Below are 19,145 nucleotides of genomic sequence, written 5' to 3'. Positions count from 1 at the left end.
GCTTTTTTGTTATATAGTAAGCAGCATATAAGCAGCACTCTAATCTATATATAGTTGGGATTTTTAATGTTTTCTTATGATGCCATCAACTCAAATGGTATAATTTCTCCTGTAGATTAGAGTGCTGCTTATGTGCTGCTTACTATGTTCCCACACTAACGTCAAGATACAGTATGTTTGATGGACATAACGAACCAACCAGTTTCAGTTTCACCCATGAAAATTAACAAAACAAGCGGATCTTACCAAAAGAGAGAAGTTCATCCAGGCACTCCAAGCACAGTGTCCATACGGGAAGTTACATTAAAAAGCCTTTAATTGGGCTGTGGTTACATTAAAAAAGCCAACATTTTTCGACCTCACATAGGCCTACAGGTCTTCCTCAGGGCTCATAACAAAACAAGTGGAACTTACCATTTGAGATAGAGTAATATTTTGTTATGCTGTCAGTTGACTGTGGTTCAAGTAGCTGCTTGTCATTTGAACTATTCTGCAACCTAGAGTCAGAGAGAGTTAAAATGGTTTTGCCATACTTCATTGTCTTTTCATCCTTCATTTCCTACTGTTTTTTGTGCTTTTCATCACAGCCACTGCATTACACTCAATCGTTACCAAACTCCATGGTTTGGAAAAAGCCCTCAAGCCTGTCAAGTTCAACCTACAACAACAGGACTATCTGTTGTGTCCATATACATGTACAATATGTTTCATCATGTTAGCAAACATAGGAAAATCAATCTCACCATATTGAATACTTCACAATGTTTTCAGCATTGATGGCAAGTACTCTGCTGTCACCCTGAGAGTCAGTACGACACCTCACTGTTTTCCACAAGATCTCCTGAATATAGGCCTATTCCAAGGAAAGAAAATGCTAACTATGAGATACTGGTCATGCTACAAACATTAAATATGGAATATAGAATATAAGTAGCCTACCTGTGCCACTTGCTGTAACATGTTGTTCAGGACTTTCTCATACATTATCAACATATTGTGGTCTGATTATGAATTATTTTTAGTTTTAAAATTCACCAATCATGATAAATCAGAAGTTGTTTTAACAAAAGGTGAATCTTACCATAACTTATTGACAGAGCCTTTGTAATGTTGACAAAAGGTAAATATTTCTGGGGACTTTGGAACAAAGATCGAAGCAGTTGGTGAAATAGTTCCTTGCCATTCAGAAACCTACAGCACAGAGACATTTGACTTGTCATACCGTATCGTGTTGCTATGGTAAAGAAAGACTATTATGTTTTCTGATATTGTGAGACATGGTAGATAATGACCATCCATGACAGCAAGGCTTCTAATTACTTTTTTATTTTTGTGACCGGAATGGACCTGATCCCCGCCTTATTTGTCCCACTAATTCAAAAGAGAACTTAGAAACACACAGGTGATGCAAGTGCACTGATTGTTTTTTATTATTATTTCCAAAGTTAAAATACTTTGCACCAAGTGGATAAAAGGAACATTAAATAAAACAGAAATTAGGGCCCACAATATGGACAAGGCCCAGTATGGAATCAGCGGACCTAGGCACAGCAATGACACCGCACCCTCATGCAAACAAAATAAATCCACCCCAAAAATGTAGCAAACAGCAAACAAAATAAGTCAAACCCTTCGCACAGCAAAGAATAAGTATTGCACTGCAAACTCACAGCAATCTGATGCTGTGCCTATTCAGATGGTACAGCACTGGGCCCAGTCGACTGTGGTCCTAAGGACTGGTACAAACAAAACAAAAGAGGTATGGGACTATGCTGTGCTACCCCCTCTCAGGTCACAAATAGGAGGGATGAGTGACAGGTCAGCTAGTACAGTCAGAATGGGTTAGGCACAAGGATGAGAGCACACCATGCATAGAAAATAAACAAACATGCAAATCAACAAAATACCCCAAAAGAAAACAAATAACCGCACCCCACTATAACTAGATTTCACAGCAAAGCACAGCAATCCAGCGGTCTGCCTATTCCCAATCGGACTGACCCCCCCAAAGCCAACCTGTCCCCAGATGTCTTCACAGCTAACCCCAGATAAGAAAAAGAAAGAAAAAAAGAACAAAACGATCCACTTAGTCAAAGAATGTAAAATTGCACTTTTCCCTAGACCACCCCACTAATACCCCACACACACACGCACCCACACACACACAATCACACGCTGTCAGAGTTGCGGCCTGCGCCGAGTGTAGGCACCACACAGTGCACAGACGCTCACACAGTCACACGCGCACCCGCACGCTCAAGCGCATTGGGCGCGCACAGTCCAAGTCAAATCTCCAGGGAGAGAAACAGTGACCACAGCGCACGCTGGAGCTGCAGCCAAGAAGATTGTCCCACTGGCACCTCCACCTTCGGCTGTGGAAACAATATCCACACATAGGCGTAAGACAGGGCAGATATTATGGTCATTTCTATTAACGCCTCACGAAGCAGGAAAGCATTACGGTTGATTAATTTACCTGGTCGCGAAGTTTCCGCACTCCACAATTAAACACCGGTTCATATGACGTCTTGAAGCAAGCACCCATTTTTTGTAGGATGTGGTTGTAGTCGCAACTGTAAGGAAAATTACCCTAAGTGAAAAACTTGTAAACCAAGCATGGAAGTAACAGCAAATGTCCAGTCAGCCAAGTCAAACAAGAACCGGCCACCATTTACCTTCACACGTAGTCAATTTTCTCTCTGCAATGCCGACCCTCGCTCAAAGCACGCTTTCTCTCCGCGATGCCAATGCTCAGGGAAGTCTCTCTACCAACCGGTTTCCCGTGGGGTATGGATACGCCACCACTAGAAGGAAGTGACCCAAATTACTTAGGTTGCGTATACAACATCAATAGGACTAAACGCACACAGCCAAATGCATCTCAAACTTAAGTGGCACAACCACTGTTACCTTCCGTCAATGGGATGCCAACACAGACACGCTCCTCGCAGCTCCAACGTTCTGCTGCCTTCAGAAGCAAAGCCAAAGAACCAGTGCCCAAACGCTCAGGTATACTAATAGACATCACCATGATTACCTGCCAGCTGATCAATTAGCCACCGCGCCTCCAATGGTACTCTCCAGTCACGGCGTCGGTCCTTCCCACTTTTCCTGTGACAACTCGTCCTCAACCAATTGTTTACCTTTGTGAATCATGTATGCATGTATGCGATAATCAGTGTATATGTGTCCGTGAAAGATGATTACCAACAATGCTTCACCATACCAGGGTCATGCTGCCCACACTCGCCCCCACCTTAAAACGTCACCGTCCCGGTGACGGTACATGCACTCGGTTTACTGCCAGGGTCTAAAGTGAGGTTGGGTCTGGGCGGAAGGTTCAGATGTGTTTGCACCATCCCGTGTGTCAACTCCTTGAACTGACCTGATGGACCGCGGCAAGTTATGTGGGTTGGAATGATGTCCTGCGGTGGTTCGATTGGAACGCCTTGGACCACTTGTTTCCACTTCACTCACTGACTGAGCTGGGTCTCGTCTTGGGGAAGGTGGGGTGCTCTCTGCTGGGGTGGGTTGTACTGCTACTGTTGCCTCTATACCATCCTGTACTTCGGAACCTGGAATGCAGGAAGATCTTTCCAGCTCTCCATCAGGGGGGGAGCTAATCCACACGGATTGGTCCTCCTCTTCCTCTTGATTTTCTTCTGCCCCAGACGCAGGCGGATTTGTTCTCTGACACGAAAGTGTTGGAGGGAATATGGCTGGGGTGTACGTCGCTGGAGCCAGCCTCAACTCAGTCCGATGAACATTCTTCTCCTCACCGCTTTCGTCTATGGGACGAATGGTATAGGCCCTTCCACTGTCATCCAAACATCGCACCACCCGATAGGGGGTGGAGGCCCATATGTCCTGGATCTTATTTCGACCCAGAACATGGTTCCGACGGAAAACCGTGGCGCCCACAGGAAGAGGTGCTGCATTCGGCTCTGGCTGCTGGTGTATCCGCTGCGCTGCTGCCTTCTCCAAGTGTTGCTGTGCTGAACGGTAAGTTGACCGCAGTCGCGCTTGATGTGCCTTGACCCAATCGTCCATCGTCTCTTCAGATTCTTCCTCCTCTGGGACACCCAACAAGGAGTCAATGGGCAAGTGGGGCTTCCGCCCAAACATAAGCTCATAGGGTGAGTACCCCGTGGAAGAATGAACCGTTGTGTTATAGGCAAATAGCACTTGAGGCAGATGTTGTGGCCATTTTTTCTTTTTCTCAGGAGGCAAGCTTCGAAGAAGGTCGTGCAAGGTGCGGTTAAACCGCTCGCATTGCCCGTTTCCGGAAGGATGGTAAGGGGTGGTACGGCTTTTTTCCACCCCATACAAAGCACAAAGATTCCGCAAAAGCTCGCTCTCGAAGTTTCTGCCTTGGTCGGAATGAATTCGTCGAGGGACTCCATAGACATAGAACCATCGTTCCGTCAACAGGCGAGCAACTGTACAGGCCCTTTGGTCTGCCGCTGGATATGCCTGAGAAAACTTGGAGAAAACGTCGGTAACAACCAAGACATTTTCGCGGCCATCGGTTGCTCGTTCCAGGACCGTGAAGTCAATTGCCACTATGTCAAGGGGTTGGGACGCGAGCAAGGTACCTGGGAATGCCCGAATCTTTGGCACCGCTTCCTTCGCAACGACACAACGGGAACATTCCCGGCACCACTTCTCCACTGCCGATGTCATGAATGGCCAATAGCACCTCTGGCGCACAAGCTTCAGAGTCCTCTCACAACCCTGGTGCCCTTGGCTATCATGTAGGGCACGTAGAACCTCGTCCTGCAATGCTTGGGGCAGCAAAAGTTGCAAGACACTGTGCCCTCCATCCGGTGGGTAAACCAGCCGATACAAGACCCCTTCACGCTCACGGATTCTTTTCCACTGCCGGACCAGTTCTACGACCTCTGGGGTGGAGGTTTGACGTTCCTCACGATTGGGTCGCTTCCCCCTCGCCCAAAACTTCCGGAAACAACCGATGAATGGATCGGCTTGTTGGAGTGACTTCAACTCTGTAGGGCCTCTTGTGGGAAAGGCATCAGTAGCCAGGCACATGGCTAGCGAGTGTCGGCCATGAGGCATGTTGCTCTTACCAAGAAGGGAGGCAACGTTGACCCCTGCCGCCACCTCACTCACCAATGCCACTTGTGGCTGGGGATGCAAGCGGGAAAGGGCGTCACAATTCTTATTGGCGGCCCCTGGGCGATACTTAATCTCAAAATCAAAGAGGGCGAGCTGAGAGGCCCAGCGTTGTTCCACTGCCCCAAGCCTAGCGGTCTGCAAGTAACTTAAAGGATTATTGTCCGTGAACACTGTGAACTTATTTCCCAACAGGTACTCACGGAACTTGTCCGTCACTGCCCATTTGAGTGCCAACATTTCCAACTTCATCGAACTGTAATTCGACATATTCCGTTCTGATGGATGCAGACCGCGACTGGCGAAAGCAACTGGCCTCCTCCGGCCCTCCTGATCTTGTGACAAGACCGCCCCGAGGCCTGCATGACTGGCGTCTATTTCAACGATGAATGGTCGCGAAAAGTCTGCATACCCGAGAACTGGCGCCCGCACCAGCCTATCCTTCAGTCCTTGAAAGGCCTTCTCACAGCCATCATCCCACTGATCTTGAATGGCCACATGCTTTTTCTTACCCTGCTGTAGGGCACCCACCAATCGATGTAGAGGGGCTGCACAATGCGCAAAACCCTCTACAAAGCGACGGTAATACGAGGCAAAGCCCAAGAATGACCGAAGCTCTGTAAGGGTAGTTGGACGCCTCCACTCAGCCACAGCCCGGATCTTCTCAGGGTCCGTCGACACGCCGTTCGCAGAGATGATGTGCCCCAGATATTTTACCTCCGACTGAAAGAAATGGCACTTTTTCAACTTCAACTTGAGGTTGTACTGTTGCAACCTAGTAAGAACAAGGTCCAAACGTTCCAGATGGGCATCAAAAGTTGAAGAAAATACCACAATATCGTTGAGGTACAACAGAAGGGACTGGAAGCGTTCATCTCCAAAAATGCGCTGGAAAGTTCCAGGCGCGTTGCACAAACCAAACGGCATCCGATTAAATTCGAACAGGCCGAATGGTGTGCAGAACGCAGTTTTGGGTTTGTCCTTCTCAGCCACCAAGACCTGGTTATATCCACTAGCAAGATCAAGTGTTGAGAATAGGGACGCACCAGACAAGGCATCCAGTGATTCTTCGATTCTAGGAAGCGGGAAGGCATCCTTCCTTGTTCGTGCGTTTAGTTGTCTATAATCAACACACAGTCGGATAGAGCCATCTCGCTTCTGGACCACGACGATAGGAGAAGAATAGGGGCTACAGCTGGTGCGGACCACCCCACTCTCCAAAAGTTCACCTATATGGGCCTTCACCATCTCGTATTGCGAAGGTGGTAAACGGCGATAGCGCTGGCGAACCGGGGTCTGGTCTAGCAGAGGTATTTCATGCTGGATCACATCAGCACAGCCCAAATCCCCATCACCTTTACTGAATACCGAACTGTGTTTTAGCAAGAGAGCTTTCCCTTTCTGCATTTGGTCTGGATGGAGCGTGGGCCATGACACGTCAGACAAGTCCAGTGACTCAGTTTTGGCAGCCACAGTGTTGATGTTAATGACCGGACGTGAGCTCTTGCACTCTTCAAAAGTCACCGCATTGTGAGCCGACTTGAGCTCCGCAGCAAATAACTCCCCTAGCGTAGTGTTGGGGGGTAACCAGATGTCTTGGGTCCCTACATTTACCACTGGCACCAAGGCCTCACCCCTTTCCAATGACAAGAGGGCGCGGGAGGCTAACAAGCCTTCAGGAAAAGAGTCAGAACTGGGCTCGAATAAAGCAGAATGAAGGACTCGCCCAAACTGCTGGGTGCAACTTGCGGGTATCATCTTCAAAGTACCAGCTGGGACTCGAATAGGGACGTGCCCCTTCGCCCGCACACGTCCCAGAAGTCCAGAGGGTGACAAGCAATCAATCCTGTGACACTCTGATAGTGCTTCCTGCCACACACAGTCTGCTTGTTGCACCAGGTCCGTCCGAAATAGAGATGATCCGTGGTGGCTAAAAAGTTCTTCATAGCACCCACTGATTATGTTCATCCCTAAAAGCCCAGGAATCTGTGGTTTACGGGTCTGTTGCAGTGGGTAGGTGGGATCCTTAACCACCAGGATGCCCATGCCACCAAGTGTCTTTCCCAATACAGTCACATCCAACTCCAAGTAGCCAAGGTAGGGAATCCAAACCATTGGCTGCTCGGAACTGTAGCCAGTTACATTGCTGTAGTCGTTCTTCGGTTTTGAAGTGTTCATTAAAAAACCTTTCCGAGATGGTCGTCACCATTGAACCGGTGTCAAGGAGACAGTGAACCTTAACACCCCCCATGTCTACCTTGACTGTTGGACATGTCCCAATAAGTTTCCCTAAATGTGTAGATGAAATAGTTGAGCCCTCAACACCCCCAACTGATGGCTGGCTCTTGACACCAGGGGGCACTAGTTTCCCTGCTGGCTTTCCACATTAGCCACGACTTCCACTTCTTGAACAGAGGCTGTTGGTCCCCGCCGCGCACTAGGGTCCGCATTGACCCTCCCCCCATTTGGACAGAATCTAGCGATGTGGCCAGGTTGTCCACAGCGCAAACAAATTGGACGACCATCTGGATGGAATTGCAATGGCCGCCGCCGGGGCCCACCAGGAGCATAACGTTGAGTAGGAGGGTGCTGAGCGGGAGGGTGTTGGGCGGGACCCAATCTCTCCAAAATGGCAGTTAACTGGATTTGGTGCTGACGGAGGCCTTCCTTCAGCTCATCTAGTTCATTAGCTGGGGTGACTGATGCAGAGTGGGATTCTACTGTATGGGCAGATGTGGAATGCGAACTACACTCACCGATAACTTGTGCCCTAGAGTCGCACGAGTAGGCTCTGCTCCTTGGCAAACTCACATGCTCCCCCTCTTCTACCCAGCGGACTGCTTCGCTGCGAATGGTGAGGAAAGAAGAATCAGGGTTAAGCCGAATAGAACGTTTCAGTTCTCTGCGCAGCAGCCCATCTCTTACGTTCTCTGCAAACTGGTCTCGCACTGTATGGTCTGGGTTCGGTATACCCGTAGAGTTGCGTCTGGTGATCGTTTTCTTTGAAAGAATTGTTTTTGTATGGTGATGAATGACTTTGTGCAACCATAAATTTCAATGAGTATTTTGAATATTTGTTCATGGTCATTTTTTTCTGTGGATGGACGAAAACAAATTTCATTCTTAGCCTCTCCATCCAAGTGATCAAGAATAAATAATGCTTGCTCCTGTCTAGACATGTGTCTCATACCCAAAGACCTACGGGCTTCCTCTACCCATTCCACTACCGGTAGGGAATCTACAGCTCGTCCAGAGAACCGGGGGCATTTCCTTTCTCTAGGCAAGTAAATGTACCTTTCTGACCTGGAAGCAGGTGGGTCCTCAGCCGGTGGTCTCTCTCCTGTCCCAGAAGTAGAACCCGTCTCCGACCGTCTATCTCCATCCCCAGCAGCAGTACCCCTCAGCCGAAGGTTGTCTGTCTGTAACTGCTGGACCTGGTCCCTAAGGAGCCTAAGTTGCTCTTCCATGGATGGTTCACGTGGTTGCTCGTCATCTGACATCTTATACTCCTAAGTTGCACACGTCTTACCACCAGATCCAACAAAAACTGAATGCTTAGCAAAGAGAATAGGTAATGTTAAATTCGGTGTATTACGTACAGTATTTAACGCAATATTCTCTGCCCAATAAGTCGTTCAATGAAACCACCCTGGCCCTGTGGCCACTGTTCTTCTCCCTACAGCCACGCACACATTCACACTCACCTTAAAACATTAATCCCACAATGACAAAATCAGTATACTCACATCACCAGTGATATTATTATCGTGCCGCCACTACGCCAAATGTGACCGGAAGGAACCTGATCCCCGCCTTATTTGTCCCACTAATTCAAAAGAGAACTTAGAAACACACAGGTGATGCAAGTACACTGATTGTTTTTATTATTATTTCCAAAGTTAAAATACTTTGCACCAAGTGGATAAAAGGAACATTAAATAAAACAGAAATTAGGGCCCACAATATGGACAAGGCACAGTATGGAATCAGCGGACCTAGGCACAGCAATGACACCGCACCCTCATGCAAACAAAATAAATCCACCCCAAAAATATAGCAAACGCAAACAAAATAAATCAAACCCTTCGCACAGCAAAGAATAAATATTGCACTGCAAACTCACAGCAATCTGATGCTGTGCCTATTCAGATGGTACAGCACTGGGCCCAGTCGACTGTGGTCCTAAGGACTGGTACAAACAAAACAAAAGAGGTATGGGACTATGCTGTGCTACCCCCTCTCAGGTCACAAATAGGAGGGATGAGTGACAGGTCAGCTAGTACAGTCAGAATGGGTTAGGCACAAGGATGAGAGCACACCATGCATAGAAAATAAACAAACATGCAAATCAACAAAATACCCCAAAAGAAAACAAATAACCGCACCCCACTATAACTAGATTTCACAGCAAAGCACAGCAATCCAGCGGTCTGCCTATTCCCAATCGGACTGACCCCCCCAAAGCCAACCTGTCCCCAGATGTCTTCACAGCTAACCCCAGATAAGAAAAAGAAAGAAAAAAAGAACAAAACGATCCACTTAGTCAAAGAATGTAAAATTGCACTTTTCCCTAGACCACCCCACTAATACCCCACACACACACACGCACCCACACACACACAATCACACGCTGTCAGAGTTGCGGCCTGCGCCGAGTGTAGGCACCACACAGTGCACAGACGCTCACACAGTCACACGCGCACCCGCACGCTCAAGCGCATTGGGCGCGCACAGTCCAAGTCAAATCTCCAGGGAGAGAAACAGTGACCACAGCGCACGCTGGAGCTGCAGCCAAGAAGCTTGTCCCACTGGCACCTCCACCTTCGGCTGTGGAAACAATATCCACACATAGGCGTAAGACAGGGCAGATATTATGGTCATTTCTATTAACGCCTCACGAAGCAGGAAAGCATTACGGTTGATTAATTTACCTGGTCGCGAAGTTTCCGCACTCCACAATTAAACACCGGTTCATATGACGTCTTGAAGCAAGCACCCGTTTTTTGTAGGATGTGGTTGTAGTCGCAACTGTAAGGAAAATTACCCTAAGTGAACAACTTGTAAACCAAGCATGGAAGTAACAGCAAATGTCCAGTCAGCCAAGTCAAACAAGAACCGGCCACCATTTACCTTCACACGTAGTCAATTTTCTCTCTGCAATGCCGACCCTCGCTCAAAGCACGCTTTCTCTCCGCGATGCCAATGCTCAGGGAAGTCTCTCTACCAACCGGTTTCCCGTGGGGTATGGATACGCCACCACTAGAAGGAAGTGACCCAAATTACTTAGGTTGCGTATACAACATCAATAGGACTAAACGCACACAGCCAAATGCATCTCAAACTTAAGTGGCACAACCACTGTTACCTTCCGTCAATGGGATGCCAACACAGACACACAATACTATACACTAATGTCACAGGATAAATAGGTTAGTTTCAGATGGTAACGCTGACAAAATAAATACAATTTTCACCAATAACTCAAAATCAAAAGGGTATTAGAAAAGAGTCTCAGAGACAGTCACAGTCACCGCGCACGGCCAGTTAAGTCTGTCCCGTGGTGAGAAAGGGGCGTGGTTGCCTAGGGGGTTCCCTCCAGGTGCGTGGCTTGCGGACGGAGCGAGTGACGTCACTGGGAATCCCGGAAACCGCTGGACCTCGGCAGAAGACAGACCAGGAATTAGCGACAGGTCAAGTATGTGCAGGAAACAATTTCAAGCACAAACACACAGAGTTTGGAACTGGTACTTTCCTGCACCAAAGCTGTGGATTGCCATATGGGGAGGCTCCGCGGCGTGGACTCGGAAACACTCCCGACTCAGACAGGTCCCCCTCTGGATTCCCCTCGGCCTCGGCGTCGGCGTCGCGTTCGGTCCGGTGTTCGGCTAAGGGAGAGACAGATCCTCAGTAAAGTGGTCTTTGGCTACCGCCAATGACGATCAACCAGACGAGCATACGAGAGGAAATAATAACGTCCCTTTCAGGAATACTTGCGTGCGTTGTATGATAATCGGTGCAGCCAAGGGGGATCAGCAGCGGGGCCCAGGAGTCCACGTCGGTCGGGTAGCAAGGTCCACAGCTCAGACGAGGAAGCCAGCGGTCGGTTCCCGGGATTTGACAGTTCAGGTAAGTCTCTGTTCCATTTTTATGTCCGGTGGTGGTTCCGTGGATTGGATGATCAGGAGGCGTGGTAATTGTTCATGTTATGAGAATCACCTGCAGCAGCTCCTAGTCGCCTCCCCCCCAAATGTAAACAAACACACATGCAGGGCTAAGATTCTCGAAACCTTCGTTGCTAACTAACTTAGCAACTAACGACCCAGCTGCGACAAAATTGTTTCTGGAACACTTCGTTCGGACTTACAAAGTCCCAATGTTTACAAGTAATGTAGTTAGTCGTTCGTCCGATGTTGGTGCGAACGACTCAGGTGTTCCTGCAAAACGAAGTAGGGGCTGTTCGTTAGTACTACCAAAGAAAGTAGATCCAAAGGAAGAGGCGTCATTTTGTTTCTTTTCCGGTATCCACTTTATGTCGGGTGAACACCCCCTTAGGAGACCTTCGGTTCGGAGTCCTGAGGTTGAGAATAAATCAAGCCCCCTTAGCGCTGTAGATGGCGGTAGCGCATGTCTTGAGCAAACACCTCGAAAATAGAAGAAGAAGGAGGGGACAACGCCCCCTTAGGAGACCCAACTTGAGCCCATGTAGCTCAAATCGGACCGAAATCAAGTAGGCCTAGCTGAAGTTAAACTGTCGTAAATACACGACCGAAATCGAGTAGCTGAGGTAAAATTGACGTAAATACTCGGGCGGATATCCGGGCACTCACATCCGGCAGCCTACTTACATTGGGTTGCTACAGCCCACGCTTTTGCATTGAGTGGGTGTGGTTTGCGTTATCTTTCTCTTATCCAGTATTTTTGGTACTACTGTCGGAATTGGAACGAATAGCATGGTTAGCTAGTTCACCTTTGTTTTGGGAAGCACGTCACTCTTGCTCGTGGTTTGGGGCGGGTTCAGGCAGAGTTCAAGCAACATCGATCGATTACTGCCACCAAGTGCACAAGCCTCCGACCCACACTACACCAAATGTCTAGTCATGTTACGAACAGGGCTGAAAAAAAACCCCACCAACACAATATTCAAACAGGGGACAAAAATATTGTCCAAATATAGTAGGAAATTATATGTTTCACTATCGTGCTTCACGAGCTCTGATCAATCAAAGCTGCGCCAAAAAAAGAACCGTTTGATTACCATCAGGATTTCAACACACACCAAAAGCAGCATCTCGCATGAATGTAGATTATTTAATTGCTCACATATCTCCACACATAACAAAGCCAATAGCACATTTTGATTAAACTCCAACAAGCATAGGCTACATGGAAATACGTGTCGCCTATAAGTTGCCATTGCGAAATGCGCTGTTCACTAAGTTATTATTTTTAAAAGGCACCAGTGTGCGGTGATCCTTCTTGTAGGCCTATTCCTTGCATTGTAGGCTATGCCTTAGTCCACAAGAACTCCAAACTACATCGTAGGCTACAACAAGTTCAAAAAATGGACATTATGCAACTGCCCTAGTATGTTGAAATAGTGCGTAATGGGAAGGCACTCGGAAAGGCGAGCGTGATGACAAGAATAGGACACTTCTTCGCGTTACTAGGTCTTATAGTATTCATATTCTTCTTTTCATTTCAATTCTACTATTGTAATACAAGTCTGTCACAAGTAGCCGGCCAATAGGCTACTGTTAAAGCAAATGTTGTTTCAGCAGTGAGCACACTCCAAATAGCGCCATGGCGCACGAAGTGCAGTGCAGTCAGGGGGATCAGAAAACAACACAGCGCATCGTGTCATTCTTTCTCTATCTGTGTGAATTGGGCCATCGTTTTGTGTTTTTGTAAAATACAGGTGAAAAGCAATTTGACTTGGCCTTAATGTGCCTGCGTGCGTGGCTACGAGGCAAAGACTCTCGGATGCCAGAGCTCCACAAGCGCGCCCAACAGCACGCGCGGATCGGCCACTTTACGCACACACACAGAGGTTGGATAAACAGTTGCGCAGAGGAATAGGCACCTGCGTTTAATGTAGGCCTATCTTACTGAGGGAATCGAAATCTTGTCACACTGAAAATGCCTTCGCGCTTACCATTCACCGCCCATTGCTCTTCATTGATGGTGATGTGTAGACCGACATTTGGTTATTGCATTTAATGGGGTGAATTTTGGGGATATGCTTGTGTTAACAGGTCTCTGCCGACGTTGAAGGACTTTGAATGTGCCATGTTTACAGACATTAACGGCCCCTTCCATATGTCCCTTCCTGCGGGTCTTTATGTAGCCTACAGCGGCAATAATGGCAGTTCCACCCGCTTACGTTGCGCGTAAAGACGCGTGCAGACTGGAAAATTAAAGAAACATTCTATGTTTTATTAATTCTCAAGCGTAATTTCAGTTATCATTTCAAGCAGCATTTAACTGCAATCTGCCTGGCCATGACCTGTTGAAAGTGTTGCGTTGCCCATGAGCGTGAGAATGACTTCGCTTGCCGTTCGGGAAAAAAGATGTGGTGTGGGTCTTACACACCAAGGCGGTAAAGCGTCGCGGAACGGCCGCGTTTTTTACCGGCGTCGGTGAAAATACATTGAAAGCTATCTGTCCTTACACACCAACCGGCGGTAGTCGGGCGTCAGCGGCGCGGGAGCCGGCTCCGCGCCGCGCTGCATTTGGAAAATAGAACTCCAGCGTATTTTTCACGCCGGCAACCGGCGGTGTCTCATTCAAATGAATGGCAAAGTAGCACGCTAGCTTTAGCTGTGGGGAGGGTTTTGAACAGGACTGGCCGCGCACGCCGACGCTGTCAGTGTGCAAGGCAGAGAAAAGCACGCCGGCCAAAACTAAGCAGAAAGACCGCGTCCGTCCTGCGACCGTTCCGTTCCGCCTTGGTATGTTTTGGCCCTAAGACCCTTAGGGAAAACGGCACTGTATGACAATATTTCACTGCAATATAGCCATTGAATGCAGTAGGCTATGACTGCGACATCTAACATTTCAATCAAGTGCATGACAAAACTATGCAACTATGAAACTATGCATTTCACAGTTTATTTACAAAAATCTACAGGCCTACAAATAGGCCTATTCAGGTATATTTTTAAACTGGATCTTGAAAACTATCTGCAGCCTACTAAGATGACTTGAGAGCAACAGCCTATTGCAGCAGGTTTGTGTTTTTATTGTTTGCTTAGGCTACAACAGTAGAACTATCACAGCAAGCCCAACTTGAACTTGACAAATAAAACAAAGTAGGCCTATGCATTTTCATTAAAAGCTTTGTCTAACCAGGGCCGTGTTTGAAAATTGAGATCTAAGCGAACATATCATGGACATTTTTTAATCAAGTTCAGAATATCCAAGGACAATACAATATATAGGCCTACAATCCAGAGTGTTTGACTTCATGATTCCTTTTCATCTTTACACGTACACCATCAAAGGAAGTTGAAGATATGGCGTAGTAAGGCAATACCCATTGGTCACATTCTATTAAAAGAGCAATCATCACTTCAACAGACATAGTCGTGTTAAGTGTGTTCGTGTTGATTATGTAAAAGCATTGTTTCTAATTACAAGTACAAATTGAGTCCATTGATTATCTTCAGCATCCTCCTGGCAAGCGCAGTACTGTCATGAGCGTAGATTTGTCCTTTATTCCATGGTCAGAAAACTTGTCGCTGTCATCCAGTTCTTTGGTGGTATACAGGAGTCGTATTTCAGTGGGATCTAACAGAGTAGAGTACAGTAGAGTACTTTATTAATACAGAGGGAAATTAAGGTGTCTGACAGCTTACATAGATACACAAATACAAGACGTACACAAAGACCTAGTAGCCTACACATTATTGCACATTGCAGTAAACATAGCAAAAATCTCAGTAGGCCTATAGCAAAATGCCTTAGATCAGTTAACATACACACCCACATTCTCTCTCTTACTCTCGCTCTCTCTCACACACCCAAAAAGGTCAAGGGGGTCAAGTGTAAATGAAAAACAATGTCCATTTTGCCCTATTATAGCATTAAATCAGTAATCTGCAGATAATAATTAATAGGCTACCTGTATTTCCAGGCAGCTTCTCAGCCAGTTTCTTCTTGAATTCAAGAACAGTTGTGTTGTTAAAGTCATACTCAGTAGTTGCAACATCAACCATTTTTTTCTCTCCTTTAATACCAATAACAAGTACTTGGTAAATCTTGCCCATCCTGCTTCTAAACAAGGAGAATCAACCAGGACGTCTGTTCTGTTTAAGCTGCAGAGCTGTTTACAGTAACTCTTTCACTTTCATTTACAGAACAACTTCACCTGCCTTAGGGAGTGTCAATAGCTGAGTGTTAAGAGAGGGGAGGAGAGATGAGAAACACATTTATGTAAGAGTTACTTTACAGAAATAATAAATCAGAAAGTGAATTCAACACATTTAGGATATGTATTTAAAGGTTTGTTCCCATACGCAAATGTGTACACAGAGCTGATCTCTAGTGACAAACAAAACTTTCACCACCCAGACAAAGGTGTGGACCCACTATCCGCCACACGAATTTCTAAATTATTTACCATTCTAACTGTACTTGCAGAATTTAAGAAGTATGAACATAATGGAAATGTTGCCCTCTCCTGTATTTTTCTTTATTGTATGAACAAATGAGAGCAGGATTATCAAGTGAGCACAGTGCAAACTTGGAACATGAACAAATCTATGTTGATAAGTGAAACATTTTTTAGTATGGTGATACAACTCAATTGCACCAAGTTTACAATGGCAAATTATGTTGTTGCTGATAAAAAAAAAATCTTCCAGGAAAGTCGGGGGAATTCCACTGGGCAAACGAAGAAATGAAAGTGAAACAGGTGGCAAGAGAAAAACATATCTGCTACACCCTCTTTTGACATTTGTGTGCTGAGCTTGTCGACAGCATATTTGCAGGATGACCACAGAACAGGAGAAGCGTTATGATCCATCTGATAAAACATTAAAATTTGTCGACAGGCCAGATGAAATCAGTAAGTCAAATTTTGTTCTTGCTTTATTAGCCTACAGACTTTCATCCAACTCTGTATTGCACAAGAAGATGGGCTACTACTGTAGTATTATCCTCTTCAACAAGGTTGTTGTTAGACTCTTCTCTTTCGTTACTATTTACTGCACTAATTCCTGAGCTTGCCCTGAACCTGGAAATAATGAATACATGCCGTGTGTGTGAGTGTATTTGCCTGAACTGACCCAGACCCAGGAAAGACTCTAAGGCATGACATGTGTGTGTGTGTGTGTGTGTGTGTGTGTGTGTGCGCGTGAACTTAGCCCTGCACTAATGTACTCAAAATTAATTATTATTATTAATAATAAAAGATATATTTTTATTGTTCCGTATATCTCCTGTGCACTTTGTATCTGCAAGTGTTGAATGCTATTATATACTGTATTGTAAGTCGCTTTGGATAAAAGCAGTGAAATGTAATGTAATGTTACTAAAATGGTAATGGCCAAGGCTTAATCTGTGACCTATCTTCTGTAATATCATAGTTATGTTATGAAGTGGGCCTAGTTGAGTGAATAGGCCTGTTGACGAGCTCATCTGCACTAAGATGCTAGGCCTATATTTATCTGTATATCTGACCATGTACAGCTGGGGATGATGACCGGGACACCTTGAGAGCTGAGATGTCTTGCGGTCATGCTGTGACTCCACAATCCCTTACTGCCTGGTGTCGCAGTCTACTAGACCAGGTAGGCCTACATCTTTTTAGGTCACACAAATTGGCTGATTGTGTTAAACACACCATAAAACTATGTATAATTTATGAATTATATTGTTAGCCTACTTCATGTTAGGTTTAACATTATTCAGTGCAAGAACTGTACACAACATTGTTAAGATATTGTACCCTCGTTTGTAAACTGTACAGTGCTGTCCCTCATTGATGAAACAGACAAATGTAAAATAAGCATTTTTATGTGAAAATGTGACACACCTTTCAATAAGAATATACACATATAAAGTTTTCTTTTTAATGATATTTTTAACTAATAACTTGTTATATCAGGGGCAATACAAATTCACTTGTCCAGCACTGGAGGAAGGCACACTGCAGAGGTGTGGTGCAGAATGGCCGTATACCGAGATTCGTAGACTGGCTGTACTGAATGCCCAAGAGCAGGCTCACTTTGAGGAAACCATGGTGATGCTGGCTGTAGCTGAGCATTGTGAATACAAAGAAGTAAGCTGTCAGGACTTAAGCATCTTATTTGTTTACACAATACAGGAGGACATGTGCTGTAGGCTGGCCCTATATGAGCAATTCAAATTTTGCTTTATTTGTTATAATTGTGTTGAAGTGTATTATTGAGAGATAATTTAATCAGTCAACATGCCGACATTTCAGGTGCTGTAATAAATATCATATTGTTTGCTTTCATCAGTGCCCAGGCTGTAAATCCTTTGTGGAGAGGCTGGACCTGACCAACTTGTCTGTGCACTGCAAAATCTGCACCGCAGACAATGGCCGTGCGTTTCAGTTCTGCTGGCAGTGCGAGCAGACCTGGAAGGGACCTGCGCCCCGCTCTGACAAATGCAACAATGAGGGCTGCAAAAATATAGATGTGGAGAGGCTGGCCAACTGCCGCAAAATTACCTTGCCACAAGTACGAAATGTAGAGTGTCCATCTTTGCGGGCCTGCCCTACTTGTGGCAACATAGTTGAACACGACACCACAGGCTGTAAAAACCTCATATGTAATCGGTGTCAGGTCGAGTTCTGCTTTGTCTGTTTGAAACTCACCCCAGATTGTCTATCCACCAGCAGTTACTTCCTGCTCTGCTCTGACGGTGTGGCTGGCCGGCAGACCAGTATCCCGTCATGGGTTAAGTAGGCTGTTGGCAGGTCACATGCACATATTTTGAAGTGCCAAATAGGCTGTTGAAGCATTATATAGCTAGACCATTATGATCTCTCTCTCTCTCTCTCTCTCTCTCTCTCTCTCTCTCTCTCTCTCTCTTTCTCTCTCTCTCTCTCTCACACACACACACACACACACACACACACACACACACACACACACACACACACACACACACACACACACACACACACACACACACACACAGACTCAGGGGCTGCATGTCTCACCTGCAACTGTATCAATAAAAAGCAGTTGTGTAATTGTAATACCCAATATGATATGAATGGTATGTTGTTTTTTGCTCATATTAATAAAGCATACTATGAATAATACAGTCTGCTTTGTATACAGTCTTTTTTATCGAAACAATAGAAACAACTGTGCCTTCCAAATGAAGTGGCACAGCTAATAAGATAGTTGAGCTTTGAGCTTTGAGGAAAATGGCATAGCAATTTTTTTACATTTTGGGAAATTGACATTTTTATATTGGGTAAAATGTAAAAAAAATGCGTTTAAGTGTTTTTTTTTAAATGGCTTTTGAATAGTGGGTCATTCAATCCCTTAAAAAAGGTTAAATTAGGGCTATATTTAAGGTAAGGTAAGGTGAGGTAAGTTAATTGATACCCAAAGGTAGATTTGTTTGCAGGTATAAAGTAAAAGCTACTCCAAACAATTCTGCCTAAAATGACTCAGAGTTTAGGTACAGGGTATTGATTAGTCTCAAGTCAGTAATGCGGGATTAGATGTGTTGTGTAAGGACATGTAAGATTCATCCATGGGTAGGAGTGTGCATGTGGACACATCCCACATTCTTCCCACCAGTGTGACATTCAAACCTGCATCTTTCCTGTCTCAACTTTAGGCCACAGATTCTCCCACATGTCACACCAGCACCACAATTATTTACCTTCTACATTGCATTACACTTTTATTACACTGCACTTTTATCCAAAGTTAGATATAGACATAAACCTAGTTATTGAGTGTTGGTAACAGTCTCTGGGGCAATGTGGGGTTACTGTAGGTGCCTTTCTCAAGGGCACTTCAGCC

General features: G+C 45.8%; 1 protein-coding gene and 2 long non-coding RNA genes across 3 annotated transcripts; 1 reads left to right on the top strand and 2 right to left on the bottom strand.

Annotated features, from left to right (window-relative positions):
* Positions 1 to 1,406: 1,406 nt before the first annotated feature.
* On the bottom strand, positions 1,407 to 3,240 carry LOC134442305 (uncharacterized). The gene is made up of 2 exons (XR_010033364.1): positions 2,676 to 3,240; positions 1,407 to 2,573 (listed from the first exon to the last, which is right to left on the bottom strand). It is a non-coding gene; the product is annotated as an uncharacterized LOC134442305 (long non-coding RNA).
* A 5,988-nt stretch (positions 3,241 to 9,228) lies between these two features.
* LOC134442304 (uncharacterized) lies at positions 9,229 to 10,463 on the bottom strand. The gene is made up of 3 exons (XR_010033363.1): positions 10,264 to 10,463; positions 10,065 to 10,161; positions 9,229 to 9,960 (listed from the first exon to the last, which is right to left on the bottom strand). It is a non-coding gene; the product is annotated as an uncharacterized LOC134442304 (long non-coding RNA).
* Positions 10,464 to 16,024: 5,561 nt separating this feature from the next.
* Positions 16,025 to 18,221, top strand: si:ch211-212k18.15 (uncharacterized protein LOC563681 homolog). The gene is made up of 4 exons (XM_063192539.1): positions 16,025 to 16,198; positions 16,822 to 16,922; positions 17,240 to 17,413; positions 17,616 to 18,221. Exons 1-4 carry the CDS (start codon positions 16,123 to 16,125, stop codon positions 18,063 to 18,065), a joined length of 801 nt encoding a protein of 266 aa, XP_063048609.1. The 5' UTR covers positions 16,025 to 16,122; the 3' UTR covers positions 18,066 to 18,221.
* Positions 18,222 to 19,145: the final 924 nt, after the last annotated feature.

Source organism: Engraulis encrasicolus, unplaced genomic scaffold (genome assembly GCF_034702125.1).
Source record: "Engraulis encrasicolus isolate BLACKSEA-1 unplaced genomic scaffold, IST_EnEncr_1.0 scaffold_145_np1212, whole genome shotgun sequence".
NCBI lineage: Eukaryota > Metazoa > Chordata > Actinopteri > Clupeiformes > Engraulidae > Engraulis > Engraulis encrasicolus.
This window is presented reverse-complemented; position numbering and strand designations above follow the sequence as displayed.